The sequence below is a fragment of the Acomys minous genome (assembly GCF_964271855.1).
Source record: "Acomys minous genome assembly, chromosome: 6".
NCBI classification, from domain to species: domain Eukaryota; kingdom Metazoa; phylum Chordata; class Mammalia; order Rodentia; family Muridae; genus Acomys; species Acomys minous.
Window position 1 is genome coordinate 41901064 of NC_140487.1, and position 19876 is coordinate 41920939.

General features: G+C 48.1%; 1 protein-coding gene across 1 annotated transcript; it reads left to right on the forward strand.

The window, feature by feature from the left end:
• The first annotated feature begins 4503 nt into the window (after positions 1–4503).
• On the forward strand, positions 4504–18178 carry HTR5A (5-hydroxytryptamine receptor 5A). The gene is made up of 2 exons (XM_084784415.1): positions 4504–6754; positions 16823–18178. Exons 1-2 carry the CDS (start codon positions 6014–6016, stop codon positions 17153–17155), a joined length of 1074 nt encoding a protein of 357 aa, XP_084640541.1. The 5' UTR covers positions 4504–6013; the 3' UTR covers positions 17156–18178.
• Positions 18179–19876: the final 1698 nt, after the last annotated feature.

Sequence of the window (19876 nt, forward strand, 5' to 3'; positions counted from 1 at the left end):
TTTTTTTGGTTTGGTTTTGGTTTTGGTTTTTCAAGACAGGGTTTCTCTCTGTAGCCTTGACTGTCCTAGACTCTCTTTGTAGACCAGACTGGCCTCGAACTCACAGCGATCCACCTGCCTCTGCCTCCTGAGTGCTGGGATTAAAGGCATGTGCCACCGCGCCTGGCCTTTGGCTTCTGTTTATTTTGTTTTGAGACAGGTTCTCATATTCGAGCCCAGGCTGACCTGCAATTTCCTATGTAGCCCAAGCTAGACCTCTACTGTAGGCAATCCTTCTGCCTCCTAAAGTCTGAGATGACAGAACTGCATGGTAAAGGAGCCTCTGAAAGTTCTTTTGGGGTAGAGGGATGGCCGGGAGAGGAAACCAACACACTGAATCAGACTCTCCTTGAACTGGCATCATGCTTATCTATCAGACAAAATCCACATAACAGACCACCAGGAAAGAGAGAAGTCAAAGATCTGTTGACTACAAGGTACCAGATAGCTACTCCGTCACAGCATCCTTAGGGACAAAATACAGAGGTACTGAGGTGTTTGACAGAACATATCGTAGATGTGGCGGTGGAGCTGGTACTCAACTCAAATTGCCACAGTGGCGTTTCAAGTCCCCCTACTTCCTGGATCTCCACAGACATTTATTTTGACTGAGGAAATTTCTAAGCTCCTCTTAAGAGATCCCCTGAGCAAGTAATGGTGGCGCATGCCTTTAATCACAATACTCGGGAGGCAGAGGTAGGTACAACTCTGTTAGTCCGAGGCCAGCCTGATCTACAGAGAGAATTCCAGGCAGCCAAGGCTTCACAGAGGATCTTGTCTCAACACACACACACACACACACACACACACACACACACACACACACACACAAAGAGACAGAGACAGAGACAGAGAGAGACAGAGAGTGATACCTTGAAATGTGGTCACTCATATACCCTATTATGAGGTCCCCCTACAGCCAGGCATGGTGGTGTATGCCTGAACACTTTGAATGATGAGGCAAGTTAAATAACAAGTGCCAGGATAGATAGGACTATACAGGAGAATTGTCTCAAAATTCACTACCAAAACTAAAAACAAGTGTGATCTTTCTCAGGCTTCATTCAGAGAGCCTGTGGTCCTTTGCCAGTGTCTTAGGAATTTTACCTGTCTTGGTGATAAAATATTGTGACAAAGGCAATTTAAGGGAAGGGTTTCTTTTGGCTCTTGTCTCCAGGGTAGAGAAACCAAGGAGGCAGCCGATCATATTACGTGTGCAGTCAGGAAGCAGAGAGAGATAAAGGCTGGTTTTTTTATTTACATCAGTACAGGGAAGGGTGCTGCCCACATTAGGGTGGGTCCTCCCACCTCAGTTATCCTAATCAGCATAATTCCTCACAGGCGTGTTTAGAGGCTAACCCAATCTAGTAATCCTTCGTAGGTGGAGGCTTGTCTCCCAAGTTGTTCTAGATCTAGTTGTGCTAACAATCAACATGAGCCATCATAGCCAGGGGACAAGGAAAAGCATTTGAGCCTGTGAGAGTCTCACGTTTGGCGTATCTGCAAGTTCCCCCTTGGGGTTGGTCACATCCTTAGATCCAGTTCTGACTTCAGATGCAGCTGAGCGGGGCAGTTCTTCGCAGTGTTGGCGGACATATGTACACTGCAGCGTCTCCACCTTGTGCTCCCAGGTCCCTGTCCACCACCCAGACGTTAGCCAGGTCTTTCCCAGTGGTCTCTCTAAGGAAAACAGTCTCGGGGACTGAAATGACTCTCTGATTTCTCTAGCTTGATATACTATGAATCTGTCTTAGTTTCTTCTCTGTTGCTATAACAAAACACCCAAGACTGGCTAATCCATGAAGAATAGAGGGCTGGGAGGGCTTACTTACATAAGACGTGGAAAGTAGCACTTAATGAGAAAAAGCCAGAATGGTGCCATCAAGCTACATCCCAAAATAATCATCCTCTTCTTTAAAAAGAAAGAAAGAAAGAAAGAAGGAAAGAAAGGAGGGCTGGAGAGATGGCTCAGCAATTAAGAGCACTGTCTGCACTTCCAGAGATCCTGAGTTCAATTCCCAGCAACCACATGATGGCTCACAACCATCTATAAGGAGATCTGGTACCCACTTATGGTGTACAGGCAGAGAATACTGTATATGTAACAAATAAACCTTTTTAAAAAAGATTTGTTTTTTTAAAGATTTTTATTTATTTTATGTATAGGTGCACTATCTGCATGTATGCCTGCACACCAGAAGAGGGCATCAGATTCCAGTACAGATGGTTGTGAGCCACCATGTGGTTGCTGGAAGCTCCTCACCACCTGAAGTTCTGTGTCTTAGTTACTTTCCTGTCGCTGTAATAAAATACCCCCAGGATGGCAACTTAAAGAAAGAAAGGTTTATTCTGGCCCACCATTCAAGGACCAGTCCGTCGCGGCAGGGAAGGCAGAGCAGAAGGAGCTTGAAGCAGCCAGTCACATTGCATCCTTAACCCAGAAGAAGAGAACAGTGTATGCCTGCACACTGGTGCTCACCCAGGTTGTTGCTGCAGCCCCAGGAAATGGTCCCACCCACAATCGAGGTGGGCCTTTCCACACCATTGACACGATCAGGGTAATCCTTCACAAATACTCTCAAGTAGCTGACCTCAACAAAGGGAATCCTATACAGGTGTGCTCTAGGCTTGTCTCAGGTGATTTGGCCATTCATACTAACCACCACATCTAACCTCTAGGAGAGGCCAGACAAGGGCAGAGGGCAGAATCTAGAAGCTCATTCATTACACTCCAAACCTACTGCAGCCTATGTACAGAGTGTTCTGCCCACCAAGGATGTGGTACCTCTGCCAGGAATACCCACTTGCATCCCACTGCCTGTAAAGCTTTCCCAAGGCAAAGCTGTTGCACTGTGACCTTAGCTCTGGAGAGCCCAAAGAGCCCAGAGGATAATCTGGCAGCAGACCTTCAACTCCTGATCTCCTGCCTCTGCCTCTTGAGTACTGGGACTACAGGTGTGCACCAGCATACCTTGCTTTTGGGGTATAAATTTAATTAGGGAAAATCAGAACATACTTGCCTATTAATTTTTTAAAATAAAACAGCAATCCCATTACATGTTTATATAAATGACATGTCTTTGCAAAAAATTATTTTCCAAAGTTGTTCAACATTTTTGTTCATCTCTTGAACACAGCTGAAGTCTTGTATCTGTCCCTCCCACCCATCTGCTGTGACATCTTTCTTTCTTACAACTTTCTTTTAAGTTGGTAAAGCCAATGCAGCCTCAGAAGAACCGGAGGCAGATTTAAATACTCTTTTCAGGTAATCATGGACATTTTTTTCCTGTGATGCTATATCAAAACCCAGCAAGTGCTAATTTCTGAATGCTTTGTGCATAGTGAATCTTACTATATACCTTTTCATACCGTTAGATCAAAATCCATCATCGGCCCGTGAGAGGGCTCAGCCAGGAAAGATGCTGGCCGCAAAGCCTAATGATCTGAGTCTGATCCCTGAACCCACAAGTGAAAGGTGAGAACTGGTTCCAAAATTTGTCCTTTGACCTTAACATCTGTGCTGTGCACACAAGCAAACAAACAAACAAACAAACAAAAAAGAACTATTGTGTACTTTGCATTTTGAACTGAATCAAATCCTATTCAGGAATTTGACATGTCATTGCCTGGTCATTTGAGTTATTGAATTGTTCAGTTCAGACTTTCCAGATGGTGACTCATTAGTAATACAGTATCATAAGACTGGGGTGAAGGCCAAATGGTTAGGAGCAAGTACTTCTTCCAGCAAACCTATATCAGGCATCTCACGGCCACCTATAACCCAGCTACAGGGGATTTGATGCCTTTATCTTCCTGCACACATGAGTATATCATCCCTGCCACATATGCATAACTTAAAATAATCAAATACATCTTTAAAATAAAAAGAATTGCACTCATTAGCCTTATCATCAACATCAGCTCATAGGTCTCTAAGTATGTGGAAGCTGCCAGGTGTCCAATGGTGGATTTGGATGTTCTAGAATTTTGTTATGGGTGAAAAATGGTGTCATTTATTTTCCTTAAAGGCTTACCTCCCTCATTTGAAAGAGAATATATGCAATATATACAAGGGTGAAGAATAGTGTTTTATCTGTCCATAATTCTTTCAAGGAAAACATTGTTATTTCATTAAAAATATTTCCAGTTCTAGCTAACATATAATAATTATGTCAGTAGCATTTCTCAACATAAGCAGTTTTCTTTGTTATCAGAAAGGCCATATACGTGTCCCACATTTGGACCACCACCATGAGTATCAACACTGTAAAAAGCAAGTGATACCTTAAGATTGTTGCTTTGACCCAAGCAAATCCACTGAAAAGGTCTGAGACTACTAAGAAGGGTCAATGGCTCTGTGTGTGTGTGTGTGTGTGTGTGTGTGTGTGTGTGTGTGTGTGTGTCTGTGTGTGTCTGTGTGTTGTTGTTGTTTTGTCACTTTGTTTACATGTGCATTGGAGTGAGGAGTTAATGTCCCTGTTGTGTTTTTTATTTATTTACTTGGTTTTTTGTTGTTTGTTTTGTTTTGCTTGTATTTTACTTTATTTTTTGAGACTATGTAGCCCTGGCTGGCCTTGAACTCACAGAGCTCCATCTGTCTCAAACTCAAGTGCTGGAATGCCTGGCTCAATGCCCCTGCCATTGAGCTTTTTCCCTTTTTCTTCCTTAAGGATTTATTTATTTTTATTTTAGATGCACGTTTGCCTGCTTGTATGTATGTGCATCACATGTACATAATGCCGGTGGGGGCCAGAATTGAGCGCCACATGCCCTAGAAATGGAGTTACTGTCAGTTGTGAGCTGCTGTGTGAGTCTTGGGAACCAAAGACAGCCAGTGCTCCCTCCAGCTCCTCGGTAGAGACTCCTGCAAGCCTCTTTCTAGGTGTCAGGAAACAGGCACCCCCACTCCACTCCTCAGCTTTCTCTGAAAACAGGACAAACAGCCATCTATCTATCTTTTCTCCTCTAAAGCAAACAGCTCCTTAAGTGAGGCCGCTTTGCTCACCCACTTAGGAGGCAACCACGTAAGAAATCTGGAAGGGAACAACAGTGGGCTGGGTTAGTTAGGTGCCTAACTCCGGACAGTTGTACTTCAAGCACAGCATCCCCTGGAGACCAAGATGCGTCTCGGGACCTCAAAATCACCTCCAGAGGGGGGCACAGGTGTTGCAGGAAGGGTGTGGGAAAGTTCACTTGCTAATTGGTTCCTGACCACTGACCCATTGGTAAAGAGCTACTGGACTGTGGCTAGCCACCAAGCTGCTGCCTGCTGGTATAGGCAGCAGCACCGTGGACAGCGCCAAGCACAGGAAGCCAGGGGCGGGGAGAGGCGGCTTTATCAGCTGATGTCTTACGTAGCTCCGGAGCCTCACTTTGCTAAGGCTGGTTCGGTGGGCGCGCCACCGAGCTCTCTCTGAGCAGCAGCCCAGGGCACGGCAGAAAGGCCAGCGCAGGACAGAGGCGGTCTCTAGAAAGCAGGTATCTGCATGACTTCTTCAGTATTCCGCTACCCTGTCCTCTTAGCCCCCCACCCCCACCCCTCGGAGCTACTGAGGGGGACGGTGGGCAGAGTAAGCCTGGACCAGCAACTATTCTGATGTACTGGCTGGGTTCCAGGCATCCACCTTGCACGAGGCCAGGGGGCCCAGACCTCAAGAATGCTCCGCTGCAGGCGACCAGACAGCGGTCTCCACCGAGGTGAGGAGCTGCAGGCACGTGATCGCATAGGCGGGCTCTGACTTCTGGTCTCAGCCTCTTGAGTCCGCTTTCCAAATCTCTATGGATACCTAGGCTGTGTGGCTTGCAGCCCGTGTCCTCCTCTCTGGCACCGTCTCCTCTCACTGGCTGGAGATTGGGGCCAGGTTCACAGGCCACTGGCAGAATCTTTTCTTCTGACCAGTGGTGGCAAACATCTAGACTGACTCCAGTGGGCTCAGTGGCTACCGAGTCTGAACGCAGGTGTCCTGAGCCAGCAATGGATCTGCCTGTAAACTTGACCTCCTTTTCTCTCCCCACTCCCTCCTCTTTGGAAGCTAACCGCACCCTGGGCACGGAAGACCTGCGCCCTAGTCGGCCCTTTCTTTCAGTTTTCCGAGTGTTAGTCCTGACCCTGCTGGGCTTTCTAGCTGTGGCCACATTCGCTTGGAACCTGCTGGTGCTGGCCACCATCCTCAGGGTACGCACCTTCCACCGCGTGCCACACAACCTGGTGGCGTCTATGGCCGTCTCAGATGTGCTGGTGGCTGCTCTTGTCATGCCACTGAGCCTGGTTCATGAACTGTCTGGGCGGCGCTGGCAGCTGGGCCGGCGGCTGTGCCAGCTGTGGATCGCGTGTGACGTGCTCTGCTGCACCGCCAGCATCTGGAATGTGACAGCAATAGCACTGGACCGCTATTGGTCCATCACACGCCACCTGGAGTACACACTCCGCGCTCGCAAGCGTGTCTCCAATGTGATGATTCTGCTTACCTGGGCGCTCTCCGCCGTCATCTCTCTGGCCCCGCTGGTCTTCGGCTGGGGGGAGACATACTCTGAGCTCAGTGAGGAATGCCAGGTCAGTCGCGAGCCTTCCTATACGGTGTTCTCCACTGTGGGCGCCTTCTATCTGCCGCTGTGCGTGGTGCTTTTCGTGTACTGGAAGATTTACAAGGCCGCGAAGTTCCGCGTGGGCTCCAGGAAGACCAACAGCGTCTCCCCCGTACCCGAAGCTGTGGAGGTGGGTGCTACAAGGATTGCTAAAAATACTTCACTTTCATCTCAAAGGCTTTCTTCGAAGCACACCTCCCGATGTCTGTGGAAAGTAAAACTCTCCAGTTTGGGGAGAGGTAGGCAAGGGCAGGTGCAAGCGGCGGAGACTCCCTTTGCTCTAAGCTCTGAATTACTGAGCCCCTCCCACGCTGAGTGTCTGGTGGATTGTTTTTTTCTTAGGTGGAGAGGTGGGAGAATGATCCTGGTCACTTTGGCTCTAAAGCCCTGTGGATGGCCAGCATCCCTTATAGACCATCCAAAGAAGCTGGCGTCTGGAGATCACTGGCTGGGGGGGAGGGGGGGGAGGACGACAAAAAACCAAACCCAAACAGAATACCCCTGCAGTTTCTGCATTGGTAGTGAGGCTGTCTGGAGGAGGGAAGAAGAGAATGATTGACAGGACGATTGCCATATAGCAGGCACATCAGCTGTGTTGTGTTCTAGGCTGTTTTGCAAACTATAATTTCTAGGTTGCTGTCATTCTTCATTCTTCAGTGCCCTACTTAAACCACCTGCCCCCCCAAGATTAAAAACAACTGTTTACTGCCATCTTGGTGCCTGCATTTGCTGTCTGCTTTGTTTGCCTTGTGGTTTGTACCACTGCTTTCTGGGTCTATTTACTGCAGCCCCATCAAGCCATGGGTACCACTGAGGACCACTTGGCCTGCCTGCCTTTCCTTTGAGTAATATGCAGGAGGAAATTGACATTTCAGGATGGACAGCACCCACCCACCCACCCCCCAACACCCACTCCCCCATCCCCCACCTCCCTATAGCTGGCATTTGAAGCTCTACAACCAGGAAGTCCTGCTTTCATCTTCTCCCACCCACACTTTCCTGCCTGCCTCTCTGTAACTCCAGAAGCTGATTTGGTGATTCAGTGTTCTCAAGCTCCATGAATAGGAGCCAGCTCCCCACCCACTGCTCAAAACCCCATTTGTGTACTGAAGTTAGACCAGACAAGGACAGAGTCCGTTTTCTGTTGCTGGGCTCTGGGACACCAGACTGTTTTAAATGAATCGGCCAAGTGTGTGTCCTGGGTTGATGTAAAGGTAAGGCTGGAGAGCGGGGGTTATTTGTGAAGACCTGCCACTGTGGCTGCGTTTCCAGTCACTCAAGCTTAGGTGTAGGACGGAGGAGAGGAGCATCATTTTTGTTTTAGAATAAAGGAGGAGAAGAGTGTTAGGGGCCTCCTCCACCTAGAACAGTGGTCCTCCACCAAGGATGATGTTGGGTTGCCTGGTGACTTCTAATAGCACAGGGTGGCTCCACAATGAAGAATTTCAAGGACCAGAATTCATAGAACTGAATTTTGGAAATTGCTGTATCCGCCGACGAGCCTGGAGCTAGGTTCTAAGTAGCCTTAGGCTACCGAAGTTTGGAGCCCACCTGATTCCCCTGGGAACAGAAACGGAAATAACCAGTGTTGCTTCTCCTTGAATTTAAACGAGCATATAAAAAGGAGAAGGCGGCTCTAAGTTAAGAAAAGTGCACTTAGAAAAGACAAAGAGAAAAGAAGAGGCTACGCCTAGAAAACCAGGAGACAGAACACAGTGGTTGCAGGTTATAAGCTACTGTGCTAGGGGCTGGGAGGGGGGCACTAATTGCCCCGCCAACCTCTTCGGCAGGGCTCAAGGTAAGCCCCCATTCCTAGGCCCAGTGAATGACCCTGCCCAACTGAATGCTATGTCTCTACCCAGGCCAGAGATTCTAGTCTCTCCACCTTTTTTTTTTTTCTATTCTAAGAGTAGGGAGATGCTGGATAGGTCCATTAGCGATTGGGGACTGGGACTCTTTACAGGTAGTGACATAAAACGACCAGACAAGGAAACAGAGCTTTCATTACTGAACCAGGAGCTGGGAAGCATGGCTCTGTCAGTGTGCATTTTTCATTTTTTTTTTTAATTTGAAAACGTTTTCTTAGGGGATTGGAGAGATGGCTCAGTTGTAAAGAGCACTGCTGTTCTTCCAGAGAACCTTGGTGGGATTTCCAGCACCCACCCGCATGGCTGACAACCATCAGTAACTCCAGTTCCAGGAAGTCAGATGCCCCCTTCTGGCCTCTTAGGGAACTGCATGCACGTACTGCAAAGACATACGTGGAAGCAAAACACTCAGACATAGTAAATAATTTACAACAAACATTTTGCAAGTGCCCATGGAGGCCTGAAGATCTGCATCTCTACCAGCTCTGTGTAGCTCTCTATGGACTGATCCTCCCTCCCAGTGCTGAAATTAGAAGTGTGTCCCAATACACCCACTTTATTTGGTTCTCCAGGTTGTTTTGTTTTGTTGAGACAGAGTTTTTCTGTGTTGTCCTGGCTGTTCTGGGCTTTGTAGACCAGGCTGGCCTTGAACTCACAGAGATCACTGGTGGTGGAGCATACCTTTAATCCCAGTACTTGGGAGGCAGAGGCTGGTGAATCTCTGAGTTTGAGGCCAGCCTGGTTTACAAAGCTGGTCCAGAATAGCCAGGGCTACTCAGAGAAATCCTGTCTTGAAAAACAAAAAACACACATACGCCTGATATCTGCAGAGGCTGGAAAAGGGAGTTGGATGCCCTCGAACTGGAGTTAGAAATGGTTGTGAGCAGCCCTGTCAGCACTGGGAATCAAACCCAGGTCCTCTGGGAAATGAGCCAGCGCTTTTTTTTTTTTTTAAAGATTTATTTATTTAATTTATTATGTATTTAGTGTTATGCCTGCCAGTACAGCTGCAGATCAGAAGAGGGCACCAGACTTCATTATAGATGGTTGTGAGCCACCATGTGGTTGCTGGGAATTGAACTCAGGACCTCTGGAGAAGCAGTCAGTGCTCTTAACCTGTGAGCCATCTCTCCAGGCCCAGAGCCAGCGCTTTTAACTGCTGGGCATCTCTCCAGACCCCTTGGTGAAGTTATTGGTATAAAAGGAAAGGTTCCTGGGGACTCTGGTCCAGCTGTTTGGGTGCACTGGGCTGCAGTCCCTGTGCTTGTGGGGGCTCTGCAAGGACTCTAGGCCCCTAGCTGCCCCTTAGGTAATGCTCTGGGGCAAGTGTAAGTATTCTCAGCTACAACCTCCTCATGAGCAGCAGCACAGTTTATTTAGAAACAGACAGTACTCACTGGACTCTAAGTGAGTCTTAGATAAGAAAGAGGCTGTTTTCTCACCACTGGAACCTCATGTTCCCTCAAACCTTTGGGGGAAATGTGCTTCATAGCCACAGATTGGTCTTTGATTTACTCTTCTTTTTTAATCATCTGGCACATACACAAAAATAATTTTTGTCTATCTGTTGTTTGCTTGTGGTAGGGTCTTCATATATAACCCATATATAGCCTGGAATTTGCTATGTAGCCCAGGTTAGCCTTAAACTTGAGACTCTTCCTTCCTTAGCTTCCAGCATAGATTGCAGCCCATACCATGTCCAGTAACAAAGTATTTTACTAAAGAAAAAAATTACCTAGGTGTGTTCCAAAATTTTACTGTCAACTAGGTTACCGTTGCCTTCCAGATACCTTGGTGTTTTATTGTTTTACATTTCGTCACTCTCTTGTGCACGTGCATGCTAGTGCCTGTGCGCACACCTCAGTGCATGTGGAAATAAGAAGATAACTGGCAGGGATTGGTTTTCTTTGTAACCAGCGGGATCAAACATACGTCCCCAGGGTTACTGGCAAATGCCTTTACCCACTGAGCCATCTTGCTATTCTCAGATACTTTTTATTTTACTTATTTTAAAAATTATTTTATGTGTTATAGGCATTTTACCTGCACGTATGTATGTACACCATGTGTGTGCCTGGTACCTGCAAAAGTCCAGAAAAGGGTGTTGGAGCCTCTGGAATTGGAGTTACAGGCAGTTGTGGTCTGCCATAGGCCTTTTGGTTGAGCAGTGTGGACTCCCTTTGTAGACTAGGCTGGCCTTGAACTCACAGAGATCCACCTGCCTCTGCCTCCCAAGTGCTGGGATTAAAGGCATGCGCCACCCCCACCCCCCAAAGATTTATTATGTATACAGTGTTCAGCCTGCATGTACACCTGCACAACAGAAGAGGGCATCATATCACATTATAGATGGTTCAGAGCCACCAGGTGCTTGCTGGAAATTGAACTCAGGGCCTTTGGAAAGAGCAGTCAGTGCTCTTAACCACTGAGCCATCTTTTAAGCACGCTGCCCCCTCCCCTCCCTTTTTGAGGCAGGGTTTCTCTATGTAGCTCTGGCTGTCCTGGAGCTCACTGTGTACACCAGGCTGGTCTCAAACTCAGAGACCCACCTGCCTCTTCCCTCCAGGGCTGGGACTAAAGGCGTGTGCCCCTATACCCAGCTGAGCAGCTAGTGTGATTAACTGCTGAGCCATCTCTCTAGGCCACCCTAGAGAAGCTTTAAATTGTATACCGAGTGAGTTGATCTTTATAGTGTGAGCGTTAAAGGGAGCTTTAACTGTACAAACAAGCAGGGCAGCTGCAATTCAGGCACATGTCCTCTAATGTCAGAAAGATGAGGAGGTGGTAGGTGACTATATCCCCTTTGGAATGACTGACTTCATTGAGAAGATTTTGGATAGTAACCTTGCTATCAGCTAATATGAGATATTGGTATCAGATGAGATACTAATTCTTTTTTTTTTTTTCAGGCAATCTTTAATGCATTTAACCAACATAGAGCCAGCATGGACAGCATAAAGAGACCATAAAAAAAAAAATAGGTGAAATCCCAACATGAGAATCTCAGGTTCTCCAGTGCTTAGACAGGGCCCACGTGACTTGAGCATACAGACAGGCCAGAGAGTAAAGCGTGACAAGGTGGAGGAGTTGATAGATACTGGCATTGTCACCCCATGTGGGCCCCAAATGACCACAAGCATGTTTGTCCCCGTAGTGACAGCTATTCCATAGACTAATCGAGATATTGATTCTTTTAAAGAGCCTTCTGCTAATAGAGTAAGATACATACAGATGGATGACAAGTAGGTAGTACATAATAGATATAAGAGGTGAAAGATATGATGGATGACAATCTATTGGTAATGGATCTTATCTAGGCTCCCTCGTCTCTGGGCCCAGAGGCCTATTCAGGCGTAGCCAGAGAACCGCATCTTGCATGCATCTCTGGCCTATTTGTAAATGTCTAGTCTCATATTTTCTAAGTTGCTAAGTTCACAGTTCCACTTACTTATTTTTTAGTCCATTTATTGAAAGAAAAGACTGGGTCAGGCATGGTGGTGCACATCTTTAATTCTAGCACTACGGAGGCAGAGGCAGGAAGATCTCTGTGAGCTCCTGGGCAGCATAGTGAGTTCCATATGGCCAGAGCCATATAGAGAGACCCTGTCTCAAAAAACTCAGGGTGGGCGCAGGCCTGAGCTTCAGCTTCCACACCTGTTCCACCAGCTGTGGGCTTCCAGTCCGCACAAATGTGTGGATTTTCTGTTCGGTCTATCTTCTTCTGTCTTTACTTGCTTTGCAGTTTTGTACCTTTCTTCAGTCATCCTGTGCCAAAGAAGCTTCTGACGTCTCCTCATGTAGGCCATATTCTGTCTTTATGTTTAATTTTCCAGAGTTGGATTAGATAACCCTTCTCTCTCCCTCTCCCTCTCTCTCTCTCTCTCTCTCTCTCTCTCTCTCTCTCTCTCTCTCCTTCTCTCTCTTTCCTGCCTTTAAATATTTCCATATCTGAAAAGGTTTAGATTTGATTCAGGCTGTGACAGCTCCAGATAGACATTATGGTTTGTTTGCTGCTCTAATGAAATTCTAAATCCTACAACACATTCCTGCCCTTTTCTCTGAAGCTTAGGCAAATTCTCCCCTAAGCCCTTGACTCTGCCATAGGCTTTGAATTAGTTTATAGATCTGACTTTATATCTGAGGAATTTACAGAATGCTTGTATATTTCCTGAGTAAAAAAGTCTTGAAGAAAGGGCAGGGTCATTTAGAAAGTCTGGTAAATCTTCCAGAACGTGCTAGAGAGAGACCCGAGGGCGGGGGCAATGTGGTAAGGCCTCTGGATATAAATTAAACAAGATGAATGGGGCTAGACAGAGATGGCTCGTTGGGGATTGCTTGCTGGTCTTGCAGAAGACCTGAGTTCAATCCAAGCACGAATGGCAGCTCACAACTTCAACACTGACCTAATACCCTCTTCTAGACCCTGCGGACACCCAAGCAAACACACGAACACACACACACACACACACACACACACACACACACACACACACACACACGTCAAACAAATTTTTAAAACTAAACCAAGCAGCTGCAGCCCCAGCAGGCTAATTGCACAGGACAGTGGTAGTATACACTGACACACTATCTACATTTTTTTGTTTGTTTGTTTTTTCGAGACAGGGTCTCTCTGTGTAGCCTTGACTGTCCTGGACTCGCTTTGTAGACCAGGCTGGCCTCGAACTCACAGCGATCTGCCTGCCTCTGCCTCCCAAGTGCTGGGATTAAAGGCGTGTGCCACCACACTGTCTACATCTTAAGCAAAGATGGGCAGACTGTTGGCCGAAGCTCTAGTTACTAGAAACAAATACCTCGACCTGACGACCTGACACATGGACACCCTTGTTTGCCAGTTCCAGAATCACAAGTCATCGTTAAGCAGTAAGAGCGCAGGGGACCAGGCAGAGCCTGAGGGACCAGCAGTTCCTCACAAAGGCCTGAGCAGGCAGGTGCCCGGAGCTGAGGTCCCCTGAATGCTTTTTGGTAGAGAGACGTTACATGGTCTCAGTGCTGCTTTTAGAACTGGCCAGGGGGCAGGGCCCAGCTGTGACCCAGGGGCTGAGGTGAGAACTGCTGAGCCTGTGGCCTAGGCATTAAGAGAAAGTCGTTCATGATTATCTCTGAACTCCAGGATGGTCCGGCACGCGCCGGGTGGGGCAGTGGGCAACGTCATCTGTACAGTGTGGGAGTGCAGGCTGATTGGCTCTCAGAGTCTGGTTTCTAGGGTGACTCTGACTTGATTGGCTGCCTCCCGAGTGTCGGCTGGTGATGATTGGCTCATTTACAAGCATGTGCTCAGGGAAGGACATTGTCCTTGATCAACGGAAGAGGTTTAGACAGCCAGCAAGCCTCCTTGTTACCATAGCTACAGAACAACCAGTCTGCCCCTGAGTCAGGACATTTTTATCAGCACCATGCCGAGCCTTCTTCTAATCCGCGAATCTGTCTCTTGAGTGTTCCGGCAGGACCAGGTGACCTGCCTTTGCAAATAAACTGAGCTCACACTTTGGTGCTGAGAGTCTCTGTCCACTATCTTCAGCACCACAAAGCAGGGTAATACTAATTGGCAGTGGAAAGAACAGGCTAGACTTGCAGTAAAACCGTAAACAATGATCTAGTCTATCAACATTTTGGAAAAAGCAAGAGCTTTTTTAGCAAGTGGTGCCAATCCCCTTAATAACTCAGTTATTTTAAGAGAAAAGGCAGTGGGCAGTGGTGGCACATGCCTTTAGTCCCAGCACTCGGGAGGCAGAGGTAGGTGGATCTCTGTGAATTCAAGGCCAGTTTGGTCTACCGAGTCAGTTCCAGGACAGCCAGAGCTACACAGAGCTACCCTGTCTTGAAAAGACCATCAGCAGCAACAACGTAAAGGGGTGGGGATGGGGGTGGGGGGATGGGGCTGGTAAATCTGGAAAGTTCCGGTGAGTCTGAACAGGTGTGAAACACCTGTTCTAAAAGTGTGTCAGTGGCGAGAGACGATCTAGCTTAGCCTGCTGGCTCACACTGTGCCAGCCTTATTCTCTCTTTCTGACATCTGGTAATGAGTACAGCCTCAGTTAAGTGCTTCGTTGTAGCCAATGATTAGCAGAGAGCCAAGGTCTGGAAGTTAGAGCACACAGACCTGCAAACAAGAGACGGTGGAAACTTTCCAGACGGCCTGCATCTCCAGACGGTGGCCATTACAGCCCCCGTGGACAGTGATTTTAGGCACCGGGCTATACAGGGTTGGGGGTGCGGTGTGTAGGGCACAGCACCAGAACACAGCCATGCTCCCCTTGGAAGCGTGTTAGTTGGCACAACCTGGAATGTCACCTGGGAAGAGGGAACCTCAACTGAGACACACCCCCGGATCAGATTGACGTGTGGCCATGTCCGTGAGAGATTGATTGTCTCGGCTGGAGAGCAGTGTGGGAGGGCCCAGTCTGTGGTGGGCAGCACCATGCCTAGGCAGGTGGGCTTGAGCAGCATGGGAAAGCAGGGTGGCCATGGGGCCGTGAGTCAGCAGCCAGCATTGCTCTGGGGTCTCCGCTTCAGCGCCTGCTCAGGTCTTCCCTCACTGATGAAGAGCGGCCTGCGAGTGTAAGCTGAAACATACCCTTTTCCTCCCCAAGTTGCGTTTGGTCATGGTGTTTATCACAGCAACAGAAGGAAAACAGGACAGTGGGCGGGGGGTGGGGGGGGGATGCCTTTCTGAGAAATACAGAGCTCTATTATGAAACGCTGAAGAATCCCAGAAGCCAAACCACATCCCAGTGTCTCCACATCTCCAGCACCCGCCAGCACCTCTGCCTCCCAAGTGCTGGGAGTAAAGGCATGTGCTTTGTTTGTGGTATTGGGGCAGGGAAGTCCTTGTGGCAGGAGCCTGAGGCTCACACTGCGTGTTCGGTTGGGAAACAGAAGGAGACAGATGCCAGTGCGCCACTCACATTCTCCTCCATTCAGGCCGGGGCCCCAGGCTACGGGACAGTGCCACCAACATTTAGGGTGTGTCTTCTCGACCTAGAAACTCTGGCACCGTCTCGATTCCACCCAGGTTGACAATCGCCATCACAGAACGGATCTCTCTTCGGTGCCGTTGCCAGGACATCCACTAATGCCTCCCACTAGCTTCACTTATTTTGCTGAGATAAAACACAGCAAGGGTTAGGCAAAAGCAACTCTGGAGAGGAAAGTGTTTGTGTTAGCGTGCACCGCCAGGCCACAGCCCGTCACAGAGGGAAGGCAGCACAGCATTACCTCTGACTAAGGAACTCACAGCACAAACACGGGAGACTGCTTCTCGCTCGCTGGCTTGTCAGATGACTTAAACCAGTCGTTTTCAACTTTCCCATGCTGCGACCCTGGAATACAGTTCCTCATGTTGTGGTGACCCCCGCCCCCAACCATAAAATTATTTTAGTTGCTACTTCATAGCTGTGATTTTGCTACTCTTATAATTTTTTATGTTATTTACTTATTTTTTTTATTATGGTTAGTGGAGACCGGGCTTCTCTGTGTACCTTTGGCTGGCCTCTGCTTCTGCATCTGCTGGGATTAAAGGTATGCGCTGCCACGCCTGGCCACCGTGCTTAGCTTTAGCTGTCAACTTGGTATAGGGTAGAATCATTGGAGAGCAAAGCCTTAATTGAGGGACTGCCTAGAACAGATTGACCTATGGGCAGTGTGTGTGTGTGTGTGTGTGTGTGTGTGTGTGTGTGTGTGTGTTTCTGTTTGTCTACCCAGCCCACTACAGGCAATGTCATCACTAGGCAAGTCATCTTGAGTTGTATAAGAAAGCAAAGTGAATCTAGGACAACCAGGGCTGTTATACAGACAAACCCTGCTCAAAAAACAAAACAAAAGCCGGGCATGGTGGCTCACGCCTTTAATCCCAGCACTTGGGAGGCAGAGACAGGTGGATCGCTGTGAGTTCGAGGCCAGCCTGGTCTACAAAGTGAGTCTAGGACAGCCAAGGCTACACAGAGAAACCTTGTCTCGAAAAAACAAAAACAAAAAAACAAAGCCAAAAACAAAACAAAACCAAAAACTAAGCATGACATCCCATGCGCTGTTCATTTTTGCTGTCCTGTTAGCTGAGCAGATTGCTACAGGGAGTCCCTTGTTTCAAACTCCGTACTGTGGCTTCCTCTCTTTTCTATGCAGAACTGTGGTCCTGCCATCGCACTGCTATACCCTCTAGTTTGCAGGATTCCCCACCTAAGCTCCAACACTTACTTTGGCGTCGCTTGCGGGGGCTCAGGCCCATCTGCGTCTGGGCTCAGTCCAGCCAGCCGCCACCTGACAGGTGTGAAGGGGCAGTTCCTTACCAGGTGTCTGCTTGTACCTTGCAGGTGAAGGATGCCACTCACCAGCCCCAGATGGTGTTCACGGTCCGCCGTGCCACTGTTACCTTCCAGACAGAAGGGGATACGTGGCGCGAGCAGAAGGAGCAGAGGGCCGCCCTCATGGTGGGCATCCTCATCGGCGTGTTTGTGCTCTGCTGGTTTCCTTTCTTTGTCACAGAGCTCATCAGTCCCCTGTGCTCCTGGGACATTCCTGCCATCTGGAAGAGCATCTTCCTGTGGCTGGGCTATTCCAACTCCTTCTTCAACCCGCTCATCTACACAGCGTTCAACAGGAGCTACAGCAGTGCTTTCAAGCTCTTCTTCTCTAAGCAGCAGTGAGAAGCCAGATGGGAGTGCCTTCTTCGTGGAGCTCAGTGGACTATCCTGTCCCATGAACCTTTGCGGTCTCTCCCAGCAGTGCTGAGGACAAGCTCCGTCTGCCAAGGGCACGAGGGTCACATCAGAGCTCAGGTCACTTCTGCGCTCGTGTGTTGGGAGTTGTCTTCTCCTGAGGGCTCCGGTGGCTTATGGCCTCTGTCTGGGTACTGTCTCCCACTCTGTACCAGCAGCCACTGACCTGCCTGGCCCACAAAGTGCCCATTCCTCCTCTAAATCCACTCCAGCACGGACAAGAGAAAAAGAGACAAGAGGTGGGATGGGGGAGGAGGGAGGAGGAGGAGGAAGAGGAGGAAGTGAAACAACTCAGGTAGGTAGAGAAGGGCAGAGAGAATGGTAAGACCGAAAGCTGTTTATCGATGACCACACACACACACCTGTAATCCAGCACTAAGGAGACTTCAGCAGGAGAATCTTATCCAGCCTGGGCTACATAGTAGGTTCAAAACCAGCCTGCGCTCTCTAGCAACATACAACAACAACAACAACAACAACAAAATGCCCTGGTGAGGCTGTTTGGCGAGCAGTGGACCATGAAGCCAAACTTCTCAGAATAGCCCTCACTTAGAGTTCTGCTCTGTGGCCCTAGAGTGTACATCCTAATGCTAAGTCTTTCCTAACACTTGACCACAAACCTCCCCACACATGTATGTCCCCACACATATCAAAACACAGTCTCACTTCTGAGGACAACAATTCCTGTCTTTATCGTTTTGTCCATGGTAAACACACATGCACGCACTGCAGAAAGGCACAGTTTCCAGTTAAAATTGACTCAGCCCATCAGCTTGGAACTGGAAAAAACACAATACTTTCTTCCATTTTGAAACAACTGTTCATGAACAATAGAAAAATCTACTAATTTCACAATTATTTATTTGCTATAGGTTTTTCTTGGTGTGATCCCTTCAAATGTTTCTGGCCTTAGTGTTTCTTGCCTAAATAGTAAAATTAGAGGTTAACAACTGCCATGAGTTGTTGACTTCTTTGGGGGGGGGGGGGCTTGAGATAGGGTTTCTCTTGCAGTCCTGACCTTGCTTTGTAGACCAGGCTGTCCTCGAACTCACAGTTGGTGACCACAAGGGCCTGTCTATCAGACACATGCAGTAGCAGGGGCGTTGCCATTTTGCAGTTGGTGTATGAAGCTGACCAGATAGGCAAACAAGAGTCAAATGAGGCTTCTATCAGTTTGGCAGTGTAACCAGTGTGTCAAAGACTATATAGTAGAGACAGTGTTTGCATGGTCATAAAAAACCATGGGCACACTCTGACCTCCAAAGGGAGCTCAAGGGAGCTTTGAGAACATTATCAACAAATCCAAGGAGAGACTTACAGAGCCCCGTGTGTGCTGACTTCTCCCACAAAGCAAGGATGGAGCCATTGGAACCCACGGAGCTGTGGACGCCTCAGCATGCGGGTCTCAGCAAAATCCGAAGTGAGCAAAAGCACACATACTTCAGATCACAACGGTGAGGAGCAAGGGGCTGCCTTTGCAGCCATGCCTGGGCCATTTGCTGACAAGTCCTCCTGCAGGGAGTGGGCCCTCAGAGCTAGCCAGATGCTGCTACCACTGCAGAGCGTTGCTGTTTCTCCTGTTCACTGAAAGTGCAACAACGTCATCCTTAGGGTTTCAAAATGTTTCCTTGTTCGTTTACTTATGTTTGAGACAGGACCTCACTAAGTAGCCTTGGCCGTCCTGGAACCTGCTGTGTAGACCAGGCTGATCTCAAACTCACAGAGATCTGCCTGTCTCTGTCTCTGCCTGTGCCCCAAGCGCTAGGATAAAAGGTGTGTACTACCACACCTGGACCAAGAGGATTTTAAGTAAAAATTCTCCAATACTCTGAGGCCCTTTGTCTGGGAGCAGTGGCCTGGGCCAAACACACATCCTACATCCGGGGACTGGGTCGAACAGTCTGGAAAGTGAACAGAATGGCTTACGCGGCCATCACTGTCATGACTGTTCTCATAACAAGGTTTTGCTAGTTGTGTCAACAAGAACTAAGTTTCTTTCTTTCTTTCTTTCTTTCTTTCTTTCTTTCTTCCTTTCTTTCTTTCTTGGCCTCAGTCACAACTAACCAGATATAAGAAGTTGTTTTTGTTGTATCCAAGTCCTATGAAAATAGGATGCACACAGAATGTTCTAAGCTGCATATTGTGCACTGTGTCCTTCATTGTCCCCTCTCAGCCAGGAGCCCTCAGTGAGATGAGCTTTTAGATCCAAGGAAGGTAGGAGAGTGTCAGAGCCTCTCCTCCACAGCTGGAAAAGGGAATGAGCCACTGCGGCTTGCCCACCCAGCTGCTGGCCATTCGTACCGCCTGAAGGCCACCACTTCTATCACCAAGGGGCAGCTTCACCCATTTCACCTCAATTAAAAAAAAAAAAGCCCGCCCTTGTCATTCAAAGCATCTACAAACTCTTGGGCAATAAAACCTCATTATATTCCATTTCTTAATTCCCCAAACCCACAAGTTAAAGCTGGGTATTCTAACAGCAGGCACAGACACATTAGATTGTACATAATAAATTATACCCATCAACATTTCAAAATTGAAAACTTATGATGATCTCTTTGTGGTTTTGACATAAATTGTCTTGAATTTCCTGCAAAGACAGCCTTCATAGGAGAGTGTGAGCCAGCGGAGGGCGTTAGCCAGCTAGTA

Excerpts from the sequence above, each read along its gene's own strand:
- HTR5A (XM_084784415.1), top strand. The coding sequence starts at position 6,014 with ATGGATCTGCCTGTAAACTTGACCTCCTTTTCTCTCCCCACTCCCTCC. Across the intron at positions 6,755-16,822 it reads CCGTACCCGAAGCTGTGGAG|GTGAAGGATGCCACTCACCA; the intron begins GTGGGTGCTACA and ends TGTACCTTGCAG.